We start from the raw sequence: 22,176 nt of genomic DNA, 5'->3' as shown, positions 1-22,176 counted from the left end.
TACAACTTCCTATGTTTACATATGCTGCATGCATTAACCATATCTTCAGCCATTATATTCCATACACCCACCACTCTAATATGATGAAAGTACTCTCTTACATGTTTTTAACACAGTTCTAGCTTAATATCATATCTATGTGTGCAGTTATCAGACAGGTGGTGTTTTCTGAGTGTGTTAGATTGCCTATTTGTGCTCATAGGAAGCGAGTTTTACATTCATGGGGACACACATCTTAACCTTTCACTTCCATCCTCCAACACCTCCAAACCAATGAATTATCCTATGTTCTCTTCATTTACTTCCTTACCATTCTTGCTTCACCTGCCCAATACTCTTACAATAAAAGTATTTCCTCATAATGTTTTTCCTACTCTTAATTGGTATTCTGTTGGCCCCTCTTTTCAAAAAAGAACTGCTCTATGGTCATACTGTGAGGTCCAATGGATTTCAGTACTTTAATCATAACTACCCTTGTCCTTACTTCTACTAGAATGGGCAAGTCCATGGATGCTGACCTCTTCCTAAAGATTAAATCCTACATTTCATTATCATATTCGGTGTATGCTAGTGTGTAATTAATTCCTTATTTGTAATTACATACTTGTATGTTATGGGGAATGAGTACTAAATTCATGGGGCCCCATCTTTTGAGCTTTCTTTATCTTCAAGTGGCTTTTTATGTACCTATATACTCTGAGCATTTACAATTCAATCACTTAGTTTACTCCATCTATCCACAATCCTTACACTAAATTATTACTTTTCACATCCTTAACAAATATGGAATGCTTACAAAGTTAATAATCCAAGAAAATTAAATCAAGGCTAAACCACAACTGCAACAGATTAATATGTGGGTTTAAAGATGACTGTATGGGGACATGAAGAACCAAAAGTTTTCTCCATCATATAGCAACAGTAGGTTAAAAGAATGTGCAGTACAGCAAAGTATATTTTCACTGTAATCTTACAGTGTTACTTCACATCTATATCAACTACTTACCTAAAGTCAGAAGAATGTCTCTTGACTGAAAAATATTGGAAAATTCGTTAGTCAGTGGTTGGTTAAAACATAGACATGCACACAAAACAGACTATTCAAAGCTTATTTTAGACATAAATTAATACATGTATCCCAAGTCTGGTCACCTCACTTCAAGAAATATGATGATCCAATGGCATGAGGGCATCAAAGTTGGTACCTTAGATAGGATGGTTAAGTTTCAGGGAGAAGTGTGAAGACATAAAGTTGCCTACCATGGAAAAAAGAGGGATACAAAGAAATCTGATCACAATTTTCAAGCTTCTAAATGATGAAGAATTCTATTATGTTGATTTTGCTGTCATGTTAATGATAAAACTGCTTCTTAATAGCACTAGGAAAACAATTATGAAAGTAATAAAGGAAAAGGAAAGGATAAAAACAGAAACCAGAGAAATGGATATGCAATAATTGAAGAAGGGCAACAGAGTTTGAGATTGAGCTACATACCATCAGATGTGCTACATTTTGAAAGGAGCCTATGAAAAGAACCATTGGTGGGAAAAAGGACAAGCTCTGTTTCTCCCGTTCTTAATGCTTTTTGATATTCAAATGAAAGTTGATGTTCTTAGATCAATGAATTACTCTTACTACTTCCTCTGACATACAAACTGACCTTACCCATTTTGTCATCAGGCAAATTGCCCCCATGATTAAATGTCAGACTGTGAAAATATGCAGTCAGCTGTCCGTGCATCCATCTCATATCAGTATATTAGTTCTAATGCTTAGTTTTTAATCGTAGGGGTATATGGAAAACACATTTATGTTTAGAAGTAGTGATGAATTTCTCTTCTGAACACCAAGGAATGCTGCCAACACTCAGGTATGCTGCAATTACCCAATGACACACACATACACACACACAAAGGCACACACACAGACATATATGCATATATCTACCCTGTGTGACTGCTGCCAGCAAGAGGGAGGGCTCAGGTAGTAGAGTAATAGCCCCTCCCACGACCCCTGTGAATTTAAGGAATACTCTGACCACTCTTTATTGTGTGCCTATGCCATCAATGAGGGGGAGGGCTCAGGTAGTAGCATATTGGCCCCTCCCAGTACCCCAGTTAACTCATGGATTATCCCATCCCCTTACTACTGGAGCAACCCATTAGGTACCAGGTTCCTGTCCACTCAAACACTATTAAGTACCACCATGACAGAGTCCATCAAATCTATGGCCCCTAGTCCCCAGCATTATGATAAAAATCTCCAGGTTTCTGCCTGACTCTAATGCATATGAAGGGGAGGGCTCTGGCAGTGGTAGTACTGGCCTCTCCCATGACCTTTCCCTCTCTGTTAGACCTTCCTCTTTTTCTATTCACTATACCAACATTCATGGATTCTCTAGTACTCTATCCTCAGTTGAACACCATCTGTGAAGTACCTCTCCTAATATCTTACTCTCTCTGAAACACAGTCGTCTAGTGATGTTCTCACTAGTCCCTTTTTCATATCTAACTATAATCTCCACTCATGATTCCAGTTCAAAGGTGGTGTTTGTGCTTATTCGAACATCGACACACCTGTTGCCCGCCTCAAAGACCTTGAATCACCAAACTTTGATGTTATGTGGCTCAAAGTGTCTCCCTACTTCCACACTTTTCCTCTGTTTTGCCTATTGCTTTCCTAATTCTACAAATCAAATATCCTTCTTTGAGTATCTAAACTCCTGCCATGAGACTATGACATCCTCTTACCTGCAAGTCAAGATCCTCTACCTTGGGGATTTCAACATTCACCATAAGGAATGGAGGGACTGAAGCCTTCACATTCTCCATTCTCAATGATTCAGAGCAAATTATTTCCAATCCAATCCATATTCCTGACTTCTGTGACCACCCTCCTAATATTCTGGATTTGTTTTTCACCTCTCGTCCATCCTGCTAAAAATACAAAATCTCGCCCTAATTGGTTCATCTGATCACACTCTCATAAGGCTTTGGAACCAAGAGTGCCGGAAAATCGGTGGTGTACCTCTAATAATCTAAGTCTTTTATAAAATCATCATAATTTTTTTCATACTAGTTCACCATTTACCACTTAACAAGGCCATGCAGGGAACAGATACAGAATCGCCTCAGTTGCTCACACCCACATTCTAGCTGTCAAGCATAATGCACTGAAACTACAGCCCACCTAACTAAATACCTTTCGGTGATTTCCCCTGACTCCTTCATATATCCTGGTTCAGCTCATAAACAGAATGCTACCCCCTGTATACCACATTGGCCCAATTTGCTATATCCTATGCATACCTAACAATCTCCTGCAGGTTCAGGCCCCAGTCAATCAGGGCACCTTCACCTCCTCCTTGGTTTCCCTTTTCCTTGTTCCTTCATTTCCAACATGAAAATCCTCTTATTCAGCCTTCCCTCATTCATCCTCTCCATATGTCTATATCATTCCAACACACTCTCTTTATCTCTCTCCTATATATTCTTCTTATTACCACACCTTTTTATCAGCCCTATCATCTCTCACTAGATCAACCCTCCTCAGACCACACAACATCCTTAAACATTCCATTTCCAATAGGTCCAACCTCTTCCATATATCATAAAATATAACCTAAATAAATTCACAACCCCATTTGAATAATACGCCACGAGCCTACCATCCATTAAACCCCACATTGGGGCTGGGTCTAGACCATTCTGATTGGAAAAATTTAAAGCTGGCACATAAATGACTGATTCTGAAAGTATGCGCTTAAATGATGAGGTTTAAAAGTTCATATCTAAAAGAATTTAATCGTCTGTTTATTGTGTTGAGTTTGTTTATTGTATTACATACTATCTACATCAGACTGAAATGTCCTATTCCAAATAAACAGAATCAAAATTCCCTCCTTTCATCTGATGTGATTCACAGTTACAACACAAAACCTACGAGGCATGTGGTCATTTTGAAGATATATTTCTTATTCATTACCAGGAGTACATAATCAATCATCAACAAAATAGAGTACACTGATTGACAAAGAGAAGAGCTTTCAACAGCTCCATATTTTGTGGCTATAACTACATATGTATGTGGCTAGTCAGTTTTCTGAGAGACAGTCTACAAAAGATGCCTCATTTATATGTGGTATTACTTGAAAATCACGCACACTCCATGACACACATCTGCTGTGCAACCATAGCATGTGCAACGATACACACAATCATATCAGTAAAAGAAACACTACAGTATTTCTAAGACAAGTCCACAATGTATGAGTGTAAATGAATACTATACAATAAAGAAAAAGTTCTAAGAGTGTCAACAGTACAGTAACTTTCAAGAGGACTAACCTGTTCAACTGTCACTGCCTTGAAGACATAACACATGAAATGGGATGATATCGAACAACTTGTATCCCTGTAAAGCATAATTTACTATTAAATGTTGATTTGCTGTGATAATCTTACGTAAATAACAAGCTTTCTGATTACTAATTTAACATTAAATATTTCACCTACAAATCTAAGAATTTTAAGTTTTGCTGAAAAAACCTATTTCACTTTCAAGCCATGTTGTGATGAAAGACACTTTTGGTTTTAATGACATTGTGAAGCTATAGGCTGATAACTATCAAATTTCATGGCCCATAGGATGATCAAATCCATAATACATACCATGATTTACTGGGAAAGCATAGGAAAATATGAATTGCTTCTCAAGCATCTTTGCTTGCTGATTGAATGATTTACTGTTGTAAAGGACATTTTCAGTCATATCTATAGGGTTTCATAAAATATGAAATATCAAAATCACACTAACTTTAATGAAGTGGAGAGGTACATAAACTCCATTATCATGTTCATCAACTGAACACTAAACACTCTAATACTTTACCTCCCCTGCATTAATCACAATACCACAGTGAAGATTTATACATTAGCTATACCATGCTTTATTCAAAAACAAAAGATACAGAAGTATTAAAAGTAAAAATCAAAAGTTTAATAATCTTAAGCTTCTTGCAGAACTGTTGCTGTCTTCATAAAGAAGATCACCTTCAGTATCATCCACTGCATTACAAATTCTATACTTTTTGAAAGCCCTCATATCTGTATCACCTTTGATGGCACACCACAAGTTTTTTAACAATAGACAAACTAATGAAATAATGGGCCTCCTCATTTGTCCCGCTAGGATTAAATCATAGTCTGTATTGCGACTCACTTGCCTCACTCTTCTCTCATAGAACCTTCAAAATATTTACTTATGGAAACATCAAGAAGTTGAAACTGCCTAGTCAGACCACCTGAAATTATGGCTTAACGAGTTTTCTGTCAAATCTGCAACTCTTCTTTTCGTTTTTTATTGAGGGTGCACTCAATAGATGGCATGAGTGTAACCAAAACATTATCACACTGGTTACCATATCTCTTAAGCTCACATACTGGCCATGATTTTAAATAATATGTACATTTTTGATTGACAATATAACAGGAAAGTTAGGTAAATCAAATCTAAAGCAGTGTTGAAAGTAATGCAGAATTGTTTTGGGACAACATCCACATACCTACAGGAGATATCCATACATTACTTTCTGCTCATTGTCTTATTTAAGGATAAAATGCATCTTATGAGCTCTGAAATACTATGAATACCTGTCAATGACAGTTATATGAACTTGCCCTTGTAATCTAAGGAGAAATCAATTTCAACAGTGAAAAACTCTTATCAGGTTGATGGATACATACGCTAAATTTCAAGAAGGCTATATATCTTAATTGCCAAACATCTAATCCTAAAGAGTCAGTCAGACCTGAATCATTCTAATCTATACATCCACCACTCATACTATAAAAGTGTTTCTTTACATCTTTTTTGTTCCTCTGTCCTAGGAACTACTTTAACATTCCTGTGTCAGGACAGTACTAACAACCTGGGCTGCTGATGCCAAGAGCCTACTTCCTAAGATTGCTCCATAGGTTGGGGATGGGATATCCCTTATGTTACAAACCTAAACTGTGCAAAATGATACTTATGAAGATAAACATACAAATTTTCCCAGCAAACATTAACAAAGCTATCAAGCATATGACTCACCCAGCAATATAAGCAAAGTAATCAGGCATATCATTCCTTCTGCCACAGGAGGATATTTCAGTGTAGCTATGGTTCAGGATCATCTGAAATCAATTCGAAAACTGCGAACATTAGTGAATGACATGATGCAGTGAAAGCATTCATGCATTCAAGGAAACATGGTCGTATTGGTTATGTAATATAGTCTAAACTGGCAATATTACATGACATGTGACACAACTTACATCTAAGCAATGAAGTAATCATATATAATACCTATCTATATCTCTGAGGCCCGTTCCCATCTGGAACTCCCTCAAAGGGGTGGCCACAACAGAGCCTCTATAACTAGTGAACTCCAGTGCTGCTTCTCAGCCTTTAGTGCCTCATCCTTATCAGGCCATTGGCAGAAGGCAACTCTAGTGCAGTGTTTGCAGAGGTAATTATGATATGATATTTATAAACTAAAAGTTAAAATCCACAAGAGTTTCCCTCACTATAATATAGAGCACAACTGTTCATAAAGGACCTACACCATACCCAAGATTCCTTCATATTCATTAACTCATACACTACAATGCCTTTCCAAAAATGTTTGATCTTCCTCTCTATCCACTCCTGTGCATTCTCTGTGTCTCTCCACTCACTCATGCCTCATCAGTACATATAATTCATTAAACTAATCACTTTCTTTGCAGTACCACAGTTTCACACAAGTAATAACCATGTAGTATTTTCGATTTGAAATTACTGAAAGAAGAAATAAAATGATCCAATCTTTACAGATAAAGAATAATCATTTAAGCAAAATCTTTCTCATAAAAAAGTGGACTGCCTAAGTTAAGGAAACTTACTAGACTGTCTAGGTAAGTGAAATTTCTGTTTCCTGTTGTCCTTGTATAAGGCCATCAAAATCAAATAAAGTGAAAGGAAAAGATGAAACTTCCTAATATCATGTTAAAGCAAACCTCATGTGTATGTGACACTCATCACTTTTCTTGTAATCACAGATTTGAGTGAGAAATTGCAGATGTTGGTGACTGAGTCTGGAAGTGTGTGAAAGTAGGAGGTTGGGAGTACATGTGAATAAAAGCTAAGTCATTAGGTTTAGTCTTTAGTTTAGCAAAGTAGAAGGATAGGTTAGATAGTCTATGAGTTTGAATGGTGGGCAATTGTAGGGAGTGAAGAGTTATAGATAACTAGGAGTGGACACAGCAGCAAATGGTACCGTGGAAGCAAAAGGTGAGCAACGGGGTAAAGGTTCTAGGAACACTGAGGATTTGTGGAATGAGAAGTCATTATCTGAGAGGGCAAAAATGGGTATGTTTGAAGATATAACAGTTCTAACATTTAAATGAATATGAGGCATGGGCTATAGATAAAGGTGTGTGGAGGGGGTGGATGTGTTGGAAATGAAATGTTTGAAGAAAATATGTAGTGTGAGGCGATTTGATCAAGTAAGTAATAAAAAGGTAATAGACAGGTGTGGTAATAAAAAGAGTATGGTTGAGAGGGCTGAAGAGGGTGTGCTGAAATGGTTTGGACATATGAAGAGAATGAGCATGGTTGACAAAAGGATGTATGTGTCAGAAGTGGACGGAACAAGGACAAGGTGAGACCAAAATGGAGATGGGCAAAAAAGATCTTGAGTGATCAGGACCTGAACATGCAGGAGGTGAAAGACATGCATGGGATAAAAAGAACTAGAAAGATGTGATATACAAGGGTCAAAATGCTGTCAATGGACTGACACAGGGCAAGTGAAGCGGCCAGGGTAAACCATGGAAAGGTGTGTGGGGCCTGGATGTGGTTAGGGAGCTATGGTTTCAGTGCATTACAAATGATAGCTAGAGAAGAGATGAGTGAATGCGGCCTTTCTTCATCTGTTCCTGGCACTAACTCAAAAATGCAGGAAACATTAATAAAATATGACAAAAAAATATAATATGTGTCATCCCTGGGGATGGGGAGAGAGAATACTACCCACATATCTCCTGTGTGTTGTAGTGGGCTGGAAAGGAGGACTGAAAGTCTTCCCCTCATCACTTTCTACAAGGAGGAAGAGAGGAAAGAGCCAAATAAGGATCTTTCTTCCTCTAAGGCTCAGTTATCTGTTCTGAATGCTACTTCACTCATAGAGGAAACAGCAAACAAGCATGAAAGAAAGTAAGAATAATGTGTGTGTGGATTGGGTGTCTGCTTTAAAGAATGTTCATGAGAAATGATTGGAGAAACAGAAGGATCTGTAATGTGGCATACATAAACCTGAAGAAAGCATATGGCAGAGCTGATAGAGATGACTTGTGGAAGGTCTTGGGAATATATGGTGTGATGAGAAAGGTAAATGCTAGGGTCTTAGAGAAGGACAAGTATGCAGTCTGTACATATGAAACTGGAAATGTAAGGTTGAAAAAGAATGAAAAAAAATTTTCAATTGAGTCAGGTTTTCTTACATCCACAATGGGAACAATACTTGATACAAAAGAAAAAACAAAGGACAGTGCTCAGTATTTTACAACTTAAAGTGCTATAGTGATTCATAAATCAAGTAACTTAAGGGAAAACAGAAAGATTATTGAATTATGTTTGTGAATCAAAGATTGGATTCATTAGAGGGTACTGATGACCACTATAATCTTTTGGTAACACAGTATTAACTTTTCATCAAAACACTATGGAATTTATATTTCAACTTGATTCTGACCTGTATAAACTTGAGTTTCACATCCACGTATCAAACTTAGGATAGGTACTCCTCCATGTAAGCTTCTTGCACATTCTATGCTTAAGTTTTCCCATTTACCACAGCTTTCAGTGATATGACATATCAAGATTATGTCAAACATGAAATTTTCCTTTTAAAGTAACATTCAAAAGAGCCTGGACTTAAGGTCTTCATGCATAAGTATCCATGTCATGCTGTAAGACTTGGAAAGATAATCAAAAAGCCATATATATATATATATATATATATATATATATATATATATATATATATATATATATATATATATATATATATATATATATATATATATTTTTTTTTTTTTTTTTTTTTTTTTTTATACTTTGTCGCTGTCTCCCGCGTTTGCGAGGTAGCGCAAGGAAACAGACGAAAGAAATGGCCCAACCCCCCCCCCATACACATGTACATACACACGTCCACACACGCAAACATACATACCTACACAGCTTTCCATGGTTTACCCCAGACGCTTCACATGCCTTGATTCAATCCACTGACAGCACGTCAACCCCTGTATACCACATCGCTCCAATTCACTCTATTCCTTGCCCTCCTTTCACCCTCCTGCATGTTCAGGCCCCGATCACACAAAATCTTTTTCACTCCATCTTTCCACCTCCAATTTGGTCTCCCTCTTCTCCTCGTTCCCTCCACCTCCGACACATATATCCTCTTGGTCAATCTTTCCTCACTCATTCTCTCCATGTGCCCAAACCATTTCAAAACACCCTCTTCTGCTCTCTCAACCACGCTCTTTTTATTTCCACACATCTCTCTTACCCTTACGTTACTTACTCGATCAAACCACCTCACACCACACATTTTCCTCAAACATCTCATTTCCAGCACGTCCATCCTCCTGCGCACAACTCTATCCATAGCCCACGCCTCGCAACCATACAACATTGTTGGAACCACTATTCCTTCAAACATACCCATTTTTGCTTTCCGAGATAATGTTCTCGACTTCCACACATTTTTCAAGGCTCCCAAAATTTTCACCCCCTCCCCCACCCTATGATCCACTTCCGCTTCCATGGTTCCATCCGCTGACAGATCCACTCCCAGATATCTAAAACACTTCACTTCCTCCAGTTTTTCTCCATTCAAACTCACCTCCCAATTGACTTGACCCTCAACCCTACTGTACCTAATAACCTTGCTCTTATTCACATTTACTCTTAACTTTCTTCTTCCACACACTTTACCAAACTCAGTCACCAGCTTCTGCAGTTTCTCACATGAATCAGCCACCAGCGCTGTATCATCATATATATATATATATATATATATATATGATAATGCTGAAGAAATTGTACAAAGAATTTATTGGTGTTAATTGGTGTTTACTGGGTGTGTGTGCATATTTATATAAAACTATTTCAGTGTAGAAGGAGTCTTTTGTTCACAAGAAAAAGAATGAAAAATAAAAGTTATTCAAGCATGTACCACATCAAACATACCTTTCTATTGGTCTTAAGGAGAGTCTGGACACCGATTTCACCCGTAACCAGAATGACACCTATGGCCGGTCTATTTTGATTAGAAACTGCTATAACAGCATGTTCAATCTTTGAAACATCTCCAGAGCTCCCTACGGATATGCTTCCCAAGTACTGCACTGTCTGCCCTCTGAAAAAATATATGAAGAGTAATGTAATCAAAACAATGGTAATGGTAATGGTAATAGCAATGGTAATGAAACTGGTACATCATATAGGACAGTCAGGGACTAGTGTAATCAAATGAAGCCACTGTTCATTTGTTCCCAATGTTACCTCACTGAAGTGGGAAATGTATGCAGTGGAATACTAAAACACTGAAAATTACATCATTACTAAATATGGAACAAGTCAGGGACTTGAAGCTAAATATCTATCAAGTCTATTCTTAAATGTACCTACAGTACTCCTTTCAACCACACTAACTGATAAATAATTCCAAATGTTAACAATCCTGTTGAAAAAAGTACTTTGCTTCATTCAAGATAAAACCTTTGCCCATGAGTTTGTATCCATTACTAAGAGTAAAGTTAGTTGAACTGTTCAATAGTAGCTGGTAGGCAGCCATCAATCAGGGAGGTATGCTGTTAGTACTAACTGCCTGGGTATTGGGAGAATCAGTGATGGCTGCATAGTGAGCCAGCACTTAAGTGGTTGTCAAGTTGCACTCCTGTGACCCAGACAGCTGTCTTTTCTATCTCACCCACAAGTGGACCGCTGGGATTTTTGTCCACAAACATACAATCTCTCCTTGTCACAGATAACACCTAACAACCCTCAACTCACACAACTCATTCTTCATAACTCTATGCACTAGCCCTGCCTTTTGGCAAAATGGTAAGAACAATAGATAGAAGAATCAGGTAGGAACATTACACAGGAGCAATAGGTAGAAGTAATGGGAAGGAGCATCAGGTAAAAAGTAGTAGACTGGAACATTAGGTAGACACATTTTGCAAAAGTAGTCAGTAGAAACATTAGGTAGGAGCCTCTCAAAACACTGCATTAGAGTTGCCTTCTGCCAGTGGCCTGTTAAGGATGAGGCACTGAAGACCAAGAAGCAGCACTGGAGTACACCAATTACAGAGACTTTTGCCATGACCACCCACTGAGGGAGTTTCTGGAGGAAACAGGAATCAGAGATGCAGATAAATGGATAAAGACAGAAATCAGATGAAGCAAGTCTTAAGTAGCCTGTCAGATCAAGATTATCAAATCCTTTGATAATCTTCAATACCTGCATTAGATCACCTCTTAATTTTATTTTTTCTACGCTAAACAGATTCATTTGGTTGGCTCCCACAGGATTTGTTTCTCAGTCCAGGAATCATCTTGGTAGCTTGATGCTCTACTCTCTCCATTCTGTCTGTCTTTTCTTAAATAGGGTGACCTACACTGAATACAATATTTGAGATGAGGATGCACCAATGAATTGTAAAGAGTAAGCATTATTTCATTAGGCTTACATTCAAAAGTGCTACCTATGAGCCTAGAATCTTGTTCACTCTTTTCAATACTTCTATGCACTGCTTACTTGATGGGTCACCAGAATTCATCATGCCCAAGTCTCTTTCCTATTTTACTTTTTGCAATTCAACAGAGTTCATACTGTAGCTTACTCTTTTGTTTCTATAAGTGATATGTAAAATTGCACTTTTTATATCAAAATTCATTTGCCACCTATAAGTCTAATACATCAATATGCCTATATCAGTCTGATACTGCAGACATTCAATCTGATTTGTAGATTATTTCCCAGCAAAGTATCACCTGCAAATTTTGATATCTTACAATGGAAGAAACTATCAATATCATCAATATTTATGAGAAAAAAATTGGTCCACAACTGATTCTTGTGGCACGCTACTTATTACGTCTGACCATTCTAAAGCTTGATCACTTATCACAACTCTTTACCTATGGCCAGTCAACCTAGTTTCTTCTCCACTGAAGTACAACCACATCAATATTATGTGACTTAATTTTTGCTAGTAATCTTTGATGTACCTTACTGAATGCCTTTTGAAAATCTAGGAAAATTTCTAAGATTCCACAGATGTAAGCAAAGAGAAAGTAAGCTTCTGGGTGCCATTACTAGGAGCTTGACTGCTATAAAATTGTGAAGGTAGAAGAAAAAATAAAATGGCGATATCAATGTTAAACCCTTTAAACCATGGTGTCCAAACCCACAAAATAAAAAAATTGGCATGACTAATAATGTAAGCAGCCAGATCTACTGCTTGCTACTAAAAAGATGAAAAACATAATGTAGTAAACTAGGTAGTTACTCTGCTTCCATAGCAAAAAGCTCTATTCCCATAGAACTGCCCTTGCATCTCTGCTTTGCTCATTCATATATCTGTCACAAATGATGACATAAATTAAAGCTCTGTATGATCACTCACAGGTGATACCAACATAAGTATAAAAATCTAACTGTGGAAGACATTTGAAGACTATAAATGGTCATAAATCTCGTCTTCCATTGAATCATATAAAATAACATTATTGGATTTATGTTTTAAGTAATTCATTATGGGGTACAAAGATCGATAAGAACTCATATGGAATAGCAGATACAAGTTTTCTTTTTTCATACATACTCGCCATTTCCTGTGTAAACGAAGTAGTGAGCAGATACAAGTTTTCTTTTTTTCATACATACTCGCCATTTCCTGTGTAAACGAAGTAGTGAGCAGATACAAGTAATATCATCATGCCATAGAAGAGAAGTACAAAATATAAAGATTTGATTATGCTTAACCTTACCTCTACAAAGCAAGAGTTGTCTCTTTACTGAAAACAGTATGCTGACTTCTGCAATCCCTCTTGGTAAGATACACTGAATTGATGACACTAAGCAAATACCCTCCATGCTAGGATATTGGTATGTGCTAACATCACTCATCAAGGCAAACAATTTTCTGAATAAGAAAACGAACAAAGATCATTCACATCCCACAATGACTAAAAACTGACGACTACTCAGCATGACTGCAAACAGTGAGACAATTCACTGAAGCACAGATATGAGTGTTATATAATTTACAGCTGGAAGATCCTGGAAGGCATGGTTCCAAACCTTTTCTATTCTATTATCATAAAGTTTGAGTATGCACATGGTTCCATACCTCTTCTATTATCATACAATTTATGTATGCACAGTATCTTAAGTCTCAGGGTACACCAAAACAAGTTTTCCTAATTGGTGTGACAAGCATGTACAACACTGTACAATATCACCACTAAGCTTAAAAATCACAAATACAATAAAAGAAAACAAAGCAAACATCTAGGCCCCAACAATGTTCAACTCACAACCTGCAAATATCTGAAACATTACAGACCACTTAATAGATATTTTGTTTTAAATGGACAAATATCTACAAAGTACACCTAACCAGCCAGATTGTGGAGTTACCTATATGTTAATGCCTCAAACAACCGCAATTAGCAAGAATGCAGCTTAGGCCCAGACCGAGTTGGGAGGGTGAAGAGGCCTCCAAAACAAATGTAAGATATACCCCTGGTACAACACTAGGATCCAAAAATAAGCACACCATATGCATGTATAATCCATCAGCTAATTTGCAAAATAATGAAAGCAAATTTTCTGGTAAATATTCTTTTCACCATACATTACTCATTCAAAAGAAGGTGTTAAAGGTAAAGGGAAAATATATCATGACAACACTACATACTGTGCATTACACATGATTCACAGTGCATTAAACATGACAACTGGAAATGAGTGTGAGCAAATGTGGCCTTTCTTCATCTGTTCCTGTTGCTACCTTGCTAATACTGGAAATGACAATCAAGTACAAAAAATGAAAAAAAAAACATCAAAATGAAAAAGAAATTAGCTGGAATATACTTTATATCCTCAAGCATTTATCAAAAACAACATACTTAGTAACTCTATTCTAGGGTAATCAATGATATATAAAATCATACATGAATGTCTTCTAAAAGCATAGAAATAATATCATCTTACTCAAGTTGGTTATTGATGAGTGATGTTTCTTGACTCTCTGCTAAAGCAACTTCTCGAAACTGTTCTTGAAGACTATTTACATCAAGGTGAAGCCGTTGAAGTAATGGTACTATTCCTGGATAAACAGACCCATCGGCATAATGACCCTGAAATTATAAATAATAAATCTTTTATAAATAATAAATGATAAATAATAAATAATACATCCTTTTATTCAGAAATTTGGAAATTGGAGGGGAAAGGGCAAAAATTACTACAACATACTAACCATTCATGTGATTTCACAGCTATTACTGCACTTATCAAATATCATACAGTACTCTAACAAAATACTATAAAAACTGAGTTTAACATTAAGTTTATAGAATTACTTTACTGGTATTTAAAGCTAAACCATGACTTAAAGGTAAAAAATAGTGTAATATGTGCAATCTATATCAGGCCCCCTAATTCTGCTAGTCTTTAATTTTTCAAGGGAGTGTGAGTCAGGATGAAATATGGAAAACTAAATACTTGGCATATCACAAAAGTTCATTTTCAATTATCAACACAGGAAGACAAACACTGAAAATTCAAAAATACTTCTGAAAAGTGGCACTGGGTTGTAAAAAATGCAACAATAAAAAACAAATGAAATGAAGTAAAAAACTAAAATCTTGTTTGGTGATAACTAAATCAAAGGAAGAAAGCTTAAGCAAAAGCAAAGTGTTCTTCCAAGCTAACTATGCGACAACACTGCGTTTAAACACAGTGTTCTCATTATAATAGCTATCATAGCAACACAGTGCAATACATAAACTAGACTAACAACACTGTAATTCTCCTACCTACTTTCAATATCAAGGATGAAAACAAGGGTGACATATGAGCTACGCTTGATGAAAGACACCTGAATGTTTTGGCTCTGAGCAAAACATAGCTGATGGGAAGTGTGTAAAGTGGTTTAGGAGTGTTCAACAAGTACAATCTGGAGTTCGTGAGAGGACAAGACCAAGGAAAATTTCACATTTGATGATGACGGAGCCATGGGACTACATTAAAAAGTGTAGAGAAGTATGTTCAAGATTGATGAGTTAGAATGATATTATACTAAAACAGGTGGGTAACTGCTACTGCATAGGCACTTGCTTGTGAATAGAGAAGAAAAGAGGAGCACTTTTTGGACTGAGATGAATGAGCACTATGGTAGTTTTTGCAAGGGCTTAAAACTTGGTGCTACAGGGTATGAATGGAAAAATGGGTTAGCAGCAACTGATAGAATAACTGAGGCAAGAGGTCCCCAGTGTAGAAGAAAAAGGGGAATGGCTTGATAAGGTGTATGCTGACAGAGGAATGGTGACGAGGAAAACTTGGTTAAAAAACAGTGCATACATAATATACATGGGTGGAGTGGTGTTGTAAATCAAATGATTGTGTGCTAACCAAAAAGCAAGAAACAGAGAGGTTTCTGGATGCGAACATAGTGAAATGGGCAGCAGGTGAAATGTATGATCACTTCCTGAAGGAGGCAAGTGTAAAATTTTGTGGTGCTTTTAGGAAAAAATTATATGATTAATGTGTGAAAGACATGATGAAAGTGAGCAGGCTTGAAAAGGTGGCCTACATGCAGACATATCAAGAGAATGGCTGAGGAATGCGTGAGGGTGAGAGTAACTGACACTAGGGGAATGAAAGAGATGTGGCAGGTATTGAGAAGCAGTTCTTGTATATGTAGGTGACATGTGTTGCATATGGAGAGAGGGGTGTTAGCATATGAAAAAGGGTATAAATAGTGAAACAAGAAAGTTAAAGCACAAGTGGAAGAGAAATGAGGGATATATGGACAATGGCTGCAGAGAAAGAGCATGAAAGATTGGGAGGAATACAACAGAAAGCGCCAGAAAGGTAAAGAGAAAGGTACGAGCTAAAAGACAAATGGGAAATGTGGTATCAAATGCATCAAAGTGTATCAATGAATTTCAAAAAGAAAAAGAAAATTTCGTGGAAGTAGGTGAACAATGTAAATAGAAAAAGAGGATGAACAGAGACAACAGACACAATAGCAGATGAAAAGTGGCATCAGGCAATGAAAAGGTAAAAAGGAGTTTCCCTGGTATGTTATCACCTATAATCACAATATGGAGAGAGTTTTTACTTATGGGATCCTATCTCTGGAACATTCTCTACCATCATACAACTTGTTAAAAAATGTAAGCTGTCTACATTAACCATGTCCTTAGTCATTCTGTTCCATTCAGCCACTACTTTTATATCATAATAGTACTTATTCACAAGTATTCATTTACATGCTACTTACTTAATATTACAATGTCTCTTCTACTTGCAAAACCTATCAAAAAACTGCTCATTGTCCATGTCACAGATCTGTTTCAAAAACTTACAAAGGTTGAGATCAACTCAGAACTTACTCTTCTCTTTTCCATGATGGGCAAATATGAAGCTTTAAGCCATTCCCTGTAACTGAGCTCTCTTAATTCTGGTAACGTCTTTGTTGCCTTCCTCTGGACTTTTTTCATTAGTCTTATGCTTCTTTAGGTGCAGTAAAAAAATGTGAAAAGCAAAAAGTTTTGGTCTTATGATGGATATGAAAACTTATTTTAAATTCTACTAGCAGACAGCCTGTCTCCTTTACTCTTCTCCTAATGTGGGACTCTGGCTATAGGTTCGGGATGATGTCTACTTTCAAGTCCTTCTCACAAACAGAACCTAAAGCTCATTTTCCTACTAGTTAATAACCATACTGAGGCCTCCTTTCACTGTGTGTGTGTGTGTGTGTGTGTGTGTGTGTGTGTGTTATTACCTATTTGTACAACAAATGAGGGAGTTTTATACTCATGAGGCCTCGTTTCTTAAGCATTCTCTGCTGTCATACAACTTTTTCAATTTTTGTATATTGTCTCCATTAACCATATCCTCAGTCATCTTATTCCATTCATCTACCACTCTTATACTATAAAAGTACTTCTTTATGTTTTTTTTCTTAACAGTCTTTCTTCATTTAGTGTATGTCCCCTGGTTGATCTATCCCTACATCTCTTACAGAACTATTCTTTGTCCACACCATCAACTTGTTTTGAAAATTTAAAGGTTATGATTAGGTCACCCCCTACCCTTCTCTCTTTCAAGGTGGGCAAAAAATCTTTAGCCCTCTCCTGTAACTTAACTCTCTTAATTCTGGTACTATCTTTGCTGCCCTACTCTGGACCTTCTTTATCAACTGTTTGTGTTTCTTCAAGCGAGGTACCCAAATCTGAGAAGCATACTCTAGTTTTGGCCTTGTGTAAGATAAGAAATGTTTACTTAATATTTCCTTATCCATATACCTGAGGGGTATTCTTACAGCATATTTGCCAGATGATAGTTTGTGTGTGTGTGTGTGTGTGTGTGTGTGTGCGTGTATTCATCATCCCCAGGGTTCAAAGAAAAGGCAAGAGGTAGGAGGCCTGAAAAGTTTAACAACTATGGTCTGCCTGTTTTGAATTGTAACTGGACATTAAAAACTCCTTATTCCTACCTACCAAAAACACTGCAGTTTCACAACTTCCCAATTTCTGTACAATGTGTATAATCAATTCTACCATTTTACTCCATAAAATTCTACTGGTGAATGGATATGAACAGTCAAATAAGGTTACAAAAGAGTTGGATATGGGAGCTGAAGCCCCATCTACACTAAAAGCTTTGCTATTTTACTTCACTTTGACTCATACATGGGTGGCGTCTCTGCAAATGCCAAAAATAAATCTTCATGAAGTAGATGCAGACAAGAAAAGAGCTACTAATGAAGGGTATAAAGGGAAGGTTTGTCCATACTTTGATAACCTTGAGAGATACAGGAAGCCCTCTTTTCTGTCGCAGGAGAGAAGAAACACGACCTCGGCGCCATCCATTGATGCAAATACCAAAAGCCTCATCAATTACATCTCCAACTTCAATCTTATTCTGTTGAAATAAAGTAGTTAATCAAGATATGCTTTAAAATAAGTTTCTCTTAATATGATAAGTAATAAATCACCTCAACATGTCATGGTGTCAGCCAGCAGGCAATCACATTTTGAAAAAACAAACAGTATTCTAGTATGGCAGTAATGAGACATGAGCCGATAATCAGGATTTAATTCTGAATGTTTCAACAGTTGTCTTCTCCTGAGGAAGACAACTGCAGAAACATTGATAATTAAATCCTAATTAGTAGCTCATATCTCACTGCTACCTCACTATCTTATCTGTTATAATTTATAACATTAAACTGTGTTCTATTCAAATTAAAGTTCTGAATTCACTTTAACTCATCTTATTTATACTTTATCCATGAGAAGTCCAGAATGAAGAACAATGTTCTGAACCTGAAAGAATATGCAAAGGAAGATCTAAGCTTATAAATCTGACTATGCATGCGATCAAATTCTTTAAAGGAGTGACAGAGAAATACATAAATAAACACTTACTCAATAACAACCACATTCATGAAGGACAACACGGACTTGTATATGGCAGAAGTACTCAAAGCAGCTCTTAATGCACCATCAAAACGTACATGAAACACTCACGCAAGAGAAGAGAATGGATACTGTCTTTCTCGACTTTGCTGAGGAATTTAACAAAGTAAAATATAAGTCCCTACTGGAAAAAGTAACAAAATACAGCACATGGGCTAAATCAAGAAAATAGGTAAAAGTTTTGATCAAACAGAAAAAGATAAAGGTGTTTCATTGTGACTCCCAAGAAAACAGAACTTAAAGATAATACACAGATGGATAAAGAATGAAATTTCAGATTTAAACTAAAGTCATAAAAAACCGAAGAAATGAAACAAATGAATTATCATGAAAGGATAAAAGAACTCAAGCTTTATGGTTTATGAAGTGAATTAAGATTTATGATTATCTACGCATGGCAATAAACAGAAGGTATCAAAACAATATATTTGGTCTAAAATTGTATTAGCTAGGAAAAACAAATCAAGTTTGCAATAATACCTTGTTACTTACCAATATGATATCAAACAAAAATCTATCTAAACCCACTGAGAAAGATAATGAGTTTATTCTTGAGAAATAAGAAATCTACTAGGGATAAGCATAAAGAAGCCCTGATAAATGGATAAAGAAAAATCCAAATCAGCCAAGAACTAACAATGATTCAATTAGCAAAATGGCAGAAGAAAAAAAGCATTGTTAATCAAGCAAGATATATGGTAAGTGTTATGCACTAGAACTGCCTAATGGCAAAATCTTGTAATAAGTACTTCTAGGGGAGTACTACTCTCCTTTGATCCCTCCACCTCTAACAATTACATCATCATTGTCAATCTCTTCACCTATCTTCTCGACATATATTCATACTATTTTCTCACAACCTGGGTTTTAGGCAAAATGAAAGATCAGCAGTTACAGGTACAGGAACAAATTCAGAAGCAAACTCCTTCAATTAAGGAAGAATATTTGGTCCTAAAATGAGTGAGTTTTGGACATTACAAAAAGATTATGACATTATATAATAAGAAATTAAAGCTTACATCCTCAGCAGCAACGCTTCCATCCTCCACTCTGACCACAACTGCTCTTCCGCTCACATGACTGGCCATATAATGCAAAAATGGAAAGTTGGTTAGCAAAGCTTCTGCTACACTTATATCAGTGATTAGTAACTCCATATCATCTACAATGAAAATATTATATATTTCAAGGTATTAGTAAATGAGCTTCTTAAGATTTAGTAATAAAGTATAAAATGACAGCCTGCAGGCTTAGCAACACAAAGCCTTGCCAGAATAAAGATAAATAGTATTCATTCCCATCGCCATCCCGCCACACATGAAATAACAACCCCTTCCCCCCTCATGTGCATGAGGTAGTGCTAGGAAAAGGCAACAAAGGCCACATTCGTTCACACTCAGTCTCTAGCTGTCATGTAATTATGCACCGAAACCACAGCTCCCTTTCCACATCCAGGCCCCACAAAACTTTCCATGGTTTACCCCAGACGCTTCACATGCCCTGGTTCAATCCCCTGACAGCACATTGACCCCAGTATACCACATAGTTCCAATTCACTCTATTCCTTGCACACCTTTCACCCTCCTGCATGTTCAGGCCACAATCACTCAAAATCTTTTTCACTCCATCTTTCCACCTCCAATTTGGTCTCCCACTTCTCCTCGTTCCCTCCACCTCTGACACATATATCCTCTTGGCCAATCTTTCCTCACTCATTCTCTCCATGTGACCAAACCATTTCAAAACACCCTCTTCTGCTCTCTCAACCACACTCATTTTATTACCACTCATCTATCTTACCCTATTATCACTTACTCAATCAAACCACCTCACACCACATATTGTCCTCAAACATCTCATTTCAAGCACATCCACCCTCCTCTGCACAACTCTATCTATAGCCCATGCCTCGCAACCATATAACATTGTTGGAACCACTATTCCTTCAAACATACCCATTTTTGCTTTCCGAGATAATGTTCTCTACTTCCACACATTCTTCAATGCTCCCAGAACTTTCGCCCCCTCCCCCACCCTATGATTCACTTCCACTTCCATGGTTCCATCCGCTGCCAAATCCACTCCCAGATATCTAAAACAATTCACTTCCTCCAGTTTTTCTCCATTCAAACTCACCTCCCAATTGACTTGTCCCTCAACCCTACTGTACCAAATAACCTTGCTCTTATTCACATGTACTCTCAGTTTTCTTCTTTCACACACTTTACCAAACTCAGTCACCAGCTTCTGCAGTTTCTCACATGAATCAGCCACCAGCGCTGTATCATCAGCGAACAACAACTAACTCACTTCCCAAGCTCTCTCACCCACGACAGGCTGCATACTTGCCCCTCTTTCCAAAACTCTTGCATTCACCTCCCTAACAACCCCATCCATAAACAAATTAAACAACCATGGGGACATCACACACCCCTGCCGCAAACATACATTCACTGAGAACCAATCACTTTCCTCTTTTCCTACACGTACACATGCCTTACATCCGCAATAAAAACTTTTCACTGCTTCTAACAACTTGCCTCCCACACCATATATTCTTAATACCTTCCACAGAGCATCTCTATCAAATATATCATATGCCTTCTCCAGATCCATAAATGCTACATAGAAATCCATTTGCTTTCTAAGTATTTCTCACATACATTCTTCAAAGCAAATACCTGATCCATACATCCTCTACCACTTCAGAAACCACACTGCTCTTCCCCAATCTGTTGCTCTGTACATGCCTTCACCCTCTCAATCAATACCCTTCCATATAATTTACCAGGAATACTCAACAAACTTATACCTCTGTAATTTGAGCACTCACTTTTATCCCTTTGCCTTTGTACAATGGCACTATGCAAGCATTCCGCCAATCCTCAGGCACCTCACTATGAATCATACATACATTAAATAACCTTACCAACCAGTCAACAATACAGTCACCCCCTTTTTTTATAAATTCCACTGTAATACCATCCAAACCGACTGCCTTGCCGGCTTTCATCTTCCGCAAAGCTTTTACTACCTCTTCTCTGTTTACCAAATCATTTTCCCTAACCCTCTCACTTTGCACACCGCCTCAACCAAAACACCCTATATCTGCCACTCTATCATCAAACACATTCAACAAACCTTAAAAATACTCACTCCATCTCCTTCTCACATCACCATTACTTGTTATCACCTCCCCATTAGCCACCTTCACTGATGTTCCCATTTGTTCCCTTGTCTTACACACTTTATTTACCTCCTTCCAAAACATCTTTTTATTCTCCCTAAAATTTAATGATACTCTCTCACCCCAACTCTCATTTGCCCTTTTTCGCCTTTTGCACCTTTCTCTTGACCTC

The 22,176-nt window shown here is 37.2% G+C and overlaps 1 protein-coding gene across 3 annotated transcripts in view; it reads right to left on the bottom strand.

Annotated features, from left to right (window-relative positions):
* The window catches only part of LOC139763646 (uncharacterized), a 46,340-nt gene that overhangs the window by 7,361 nt on the left and 16,803 nt on the right, over nt 1-22,176 (bottom strand). The window contains exons 5-11 of one of the 3 annotated variants that reach the window (XM_071689909.1): nt 19,837-19,897; nt 18,132-18,260; nt 14,319-14,464; nt 10,283-10,451; nt 6,095-6,177; nt 4,348-4,414; nt 1,007-1,031 (exon numbers count right to left, since the gene is read on the bottom strand). In XM_071689909.1, the coding sequence (XP_071546010.1) occupies nt 1,007-1,031; nt 4,348-4,414; nt 6,095-6,177; nt 10,283-10,451; nt 14,319-14,464; nt 18,132-18,260; nt 19,837-19,897 (680 nt within the window). Of the gene's footprint in view, nt 1-1,006; nt 1,032-4,347; nt 4,415-6,094; nt 6,196-10,282; nt 10,452-14,318; nt 14,465-18,131; nt 18,261-19,836; nt 19,898-22,176 lie in introns of those variants that run through there. The other 2 variants (XM_071689910.1, XM_071689911.1) reach the window with 2 other exon arrangements.

The sequence above is a fragment of the Panulirus ornatus genome, chromosome 47 (genome assembly GCF_036320965.1).
Source record: "Panulirus ornatus isolate Po-2019 chromosome 47, ASM3632096v1, whole genome shotgun sequence".
Classification (NCBI taxonomy): Eukaryota; Metazoa; Arthropoda; class Malacostraca; order Decapoda; family Palinuridae; genus Panulirus; species Panulirus ornatus.
The sequence above is the reverse complement of the archived record's forward strand: the minus strand, read 5'-3'. Positions and strand labels throughout refer to the sequence as shown.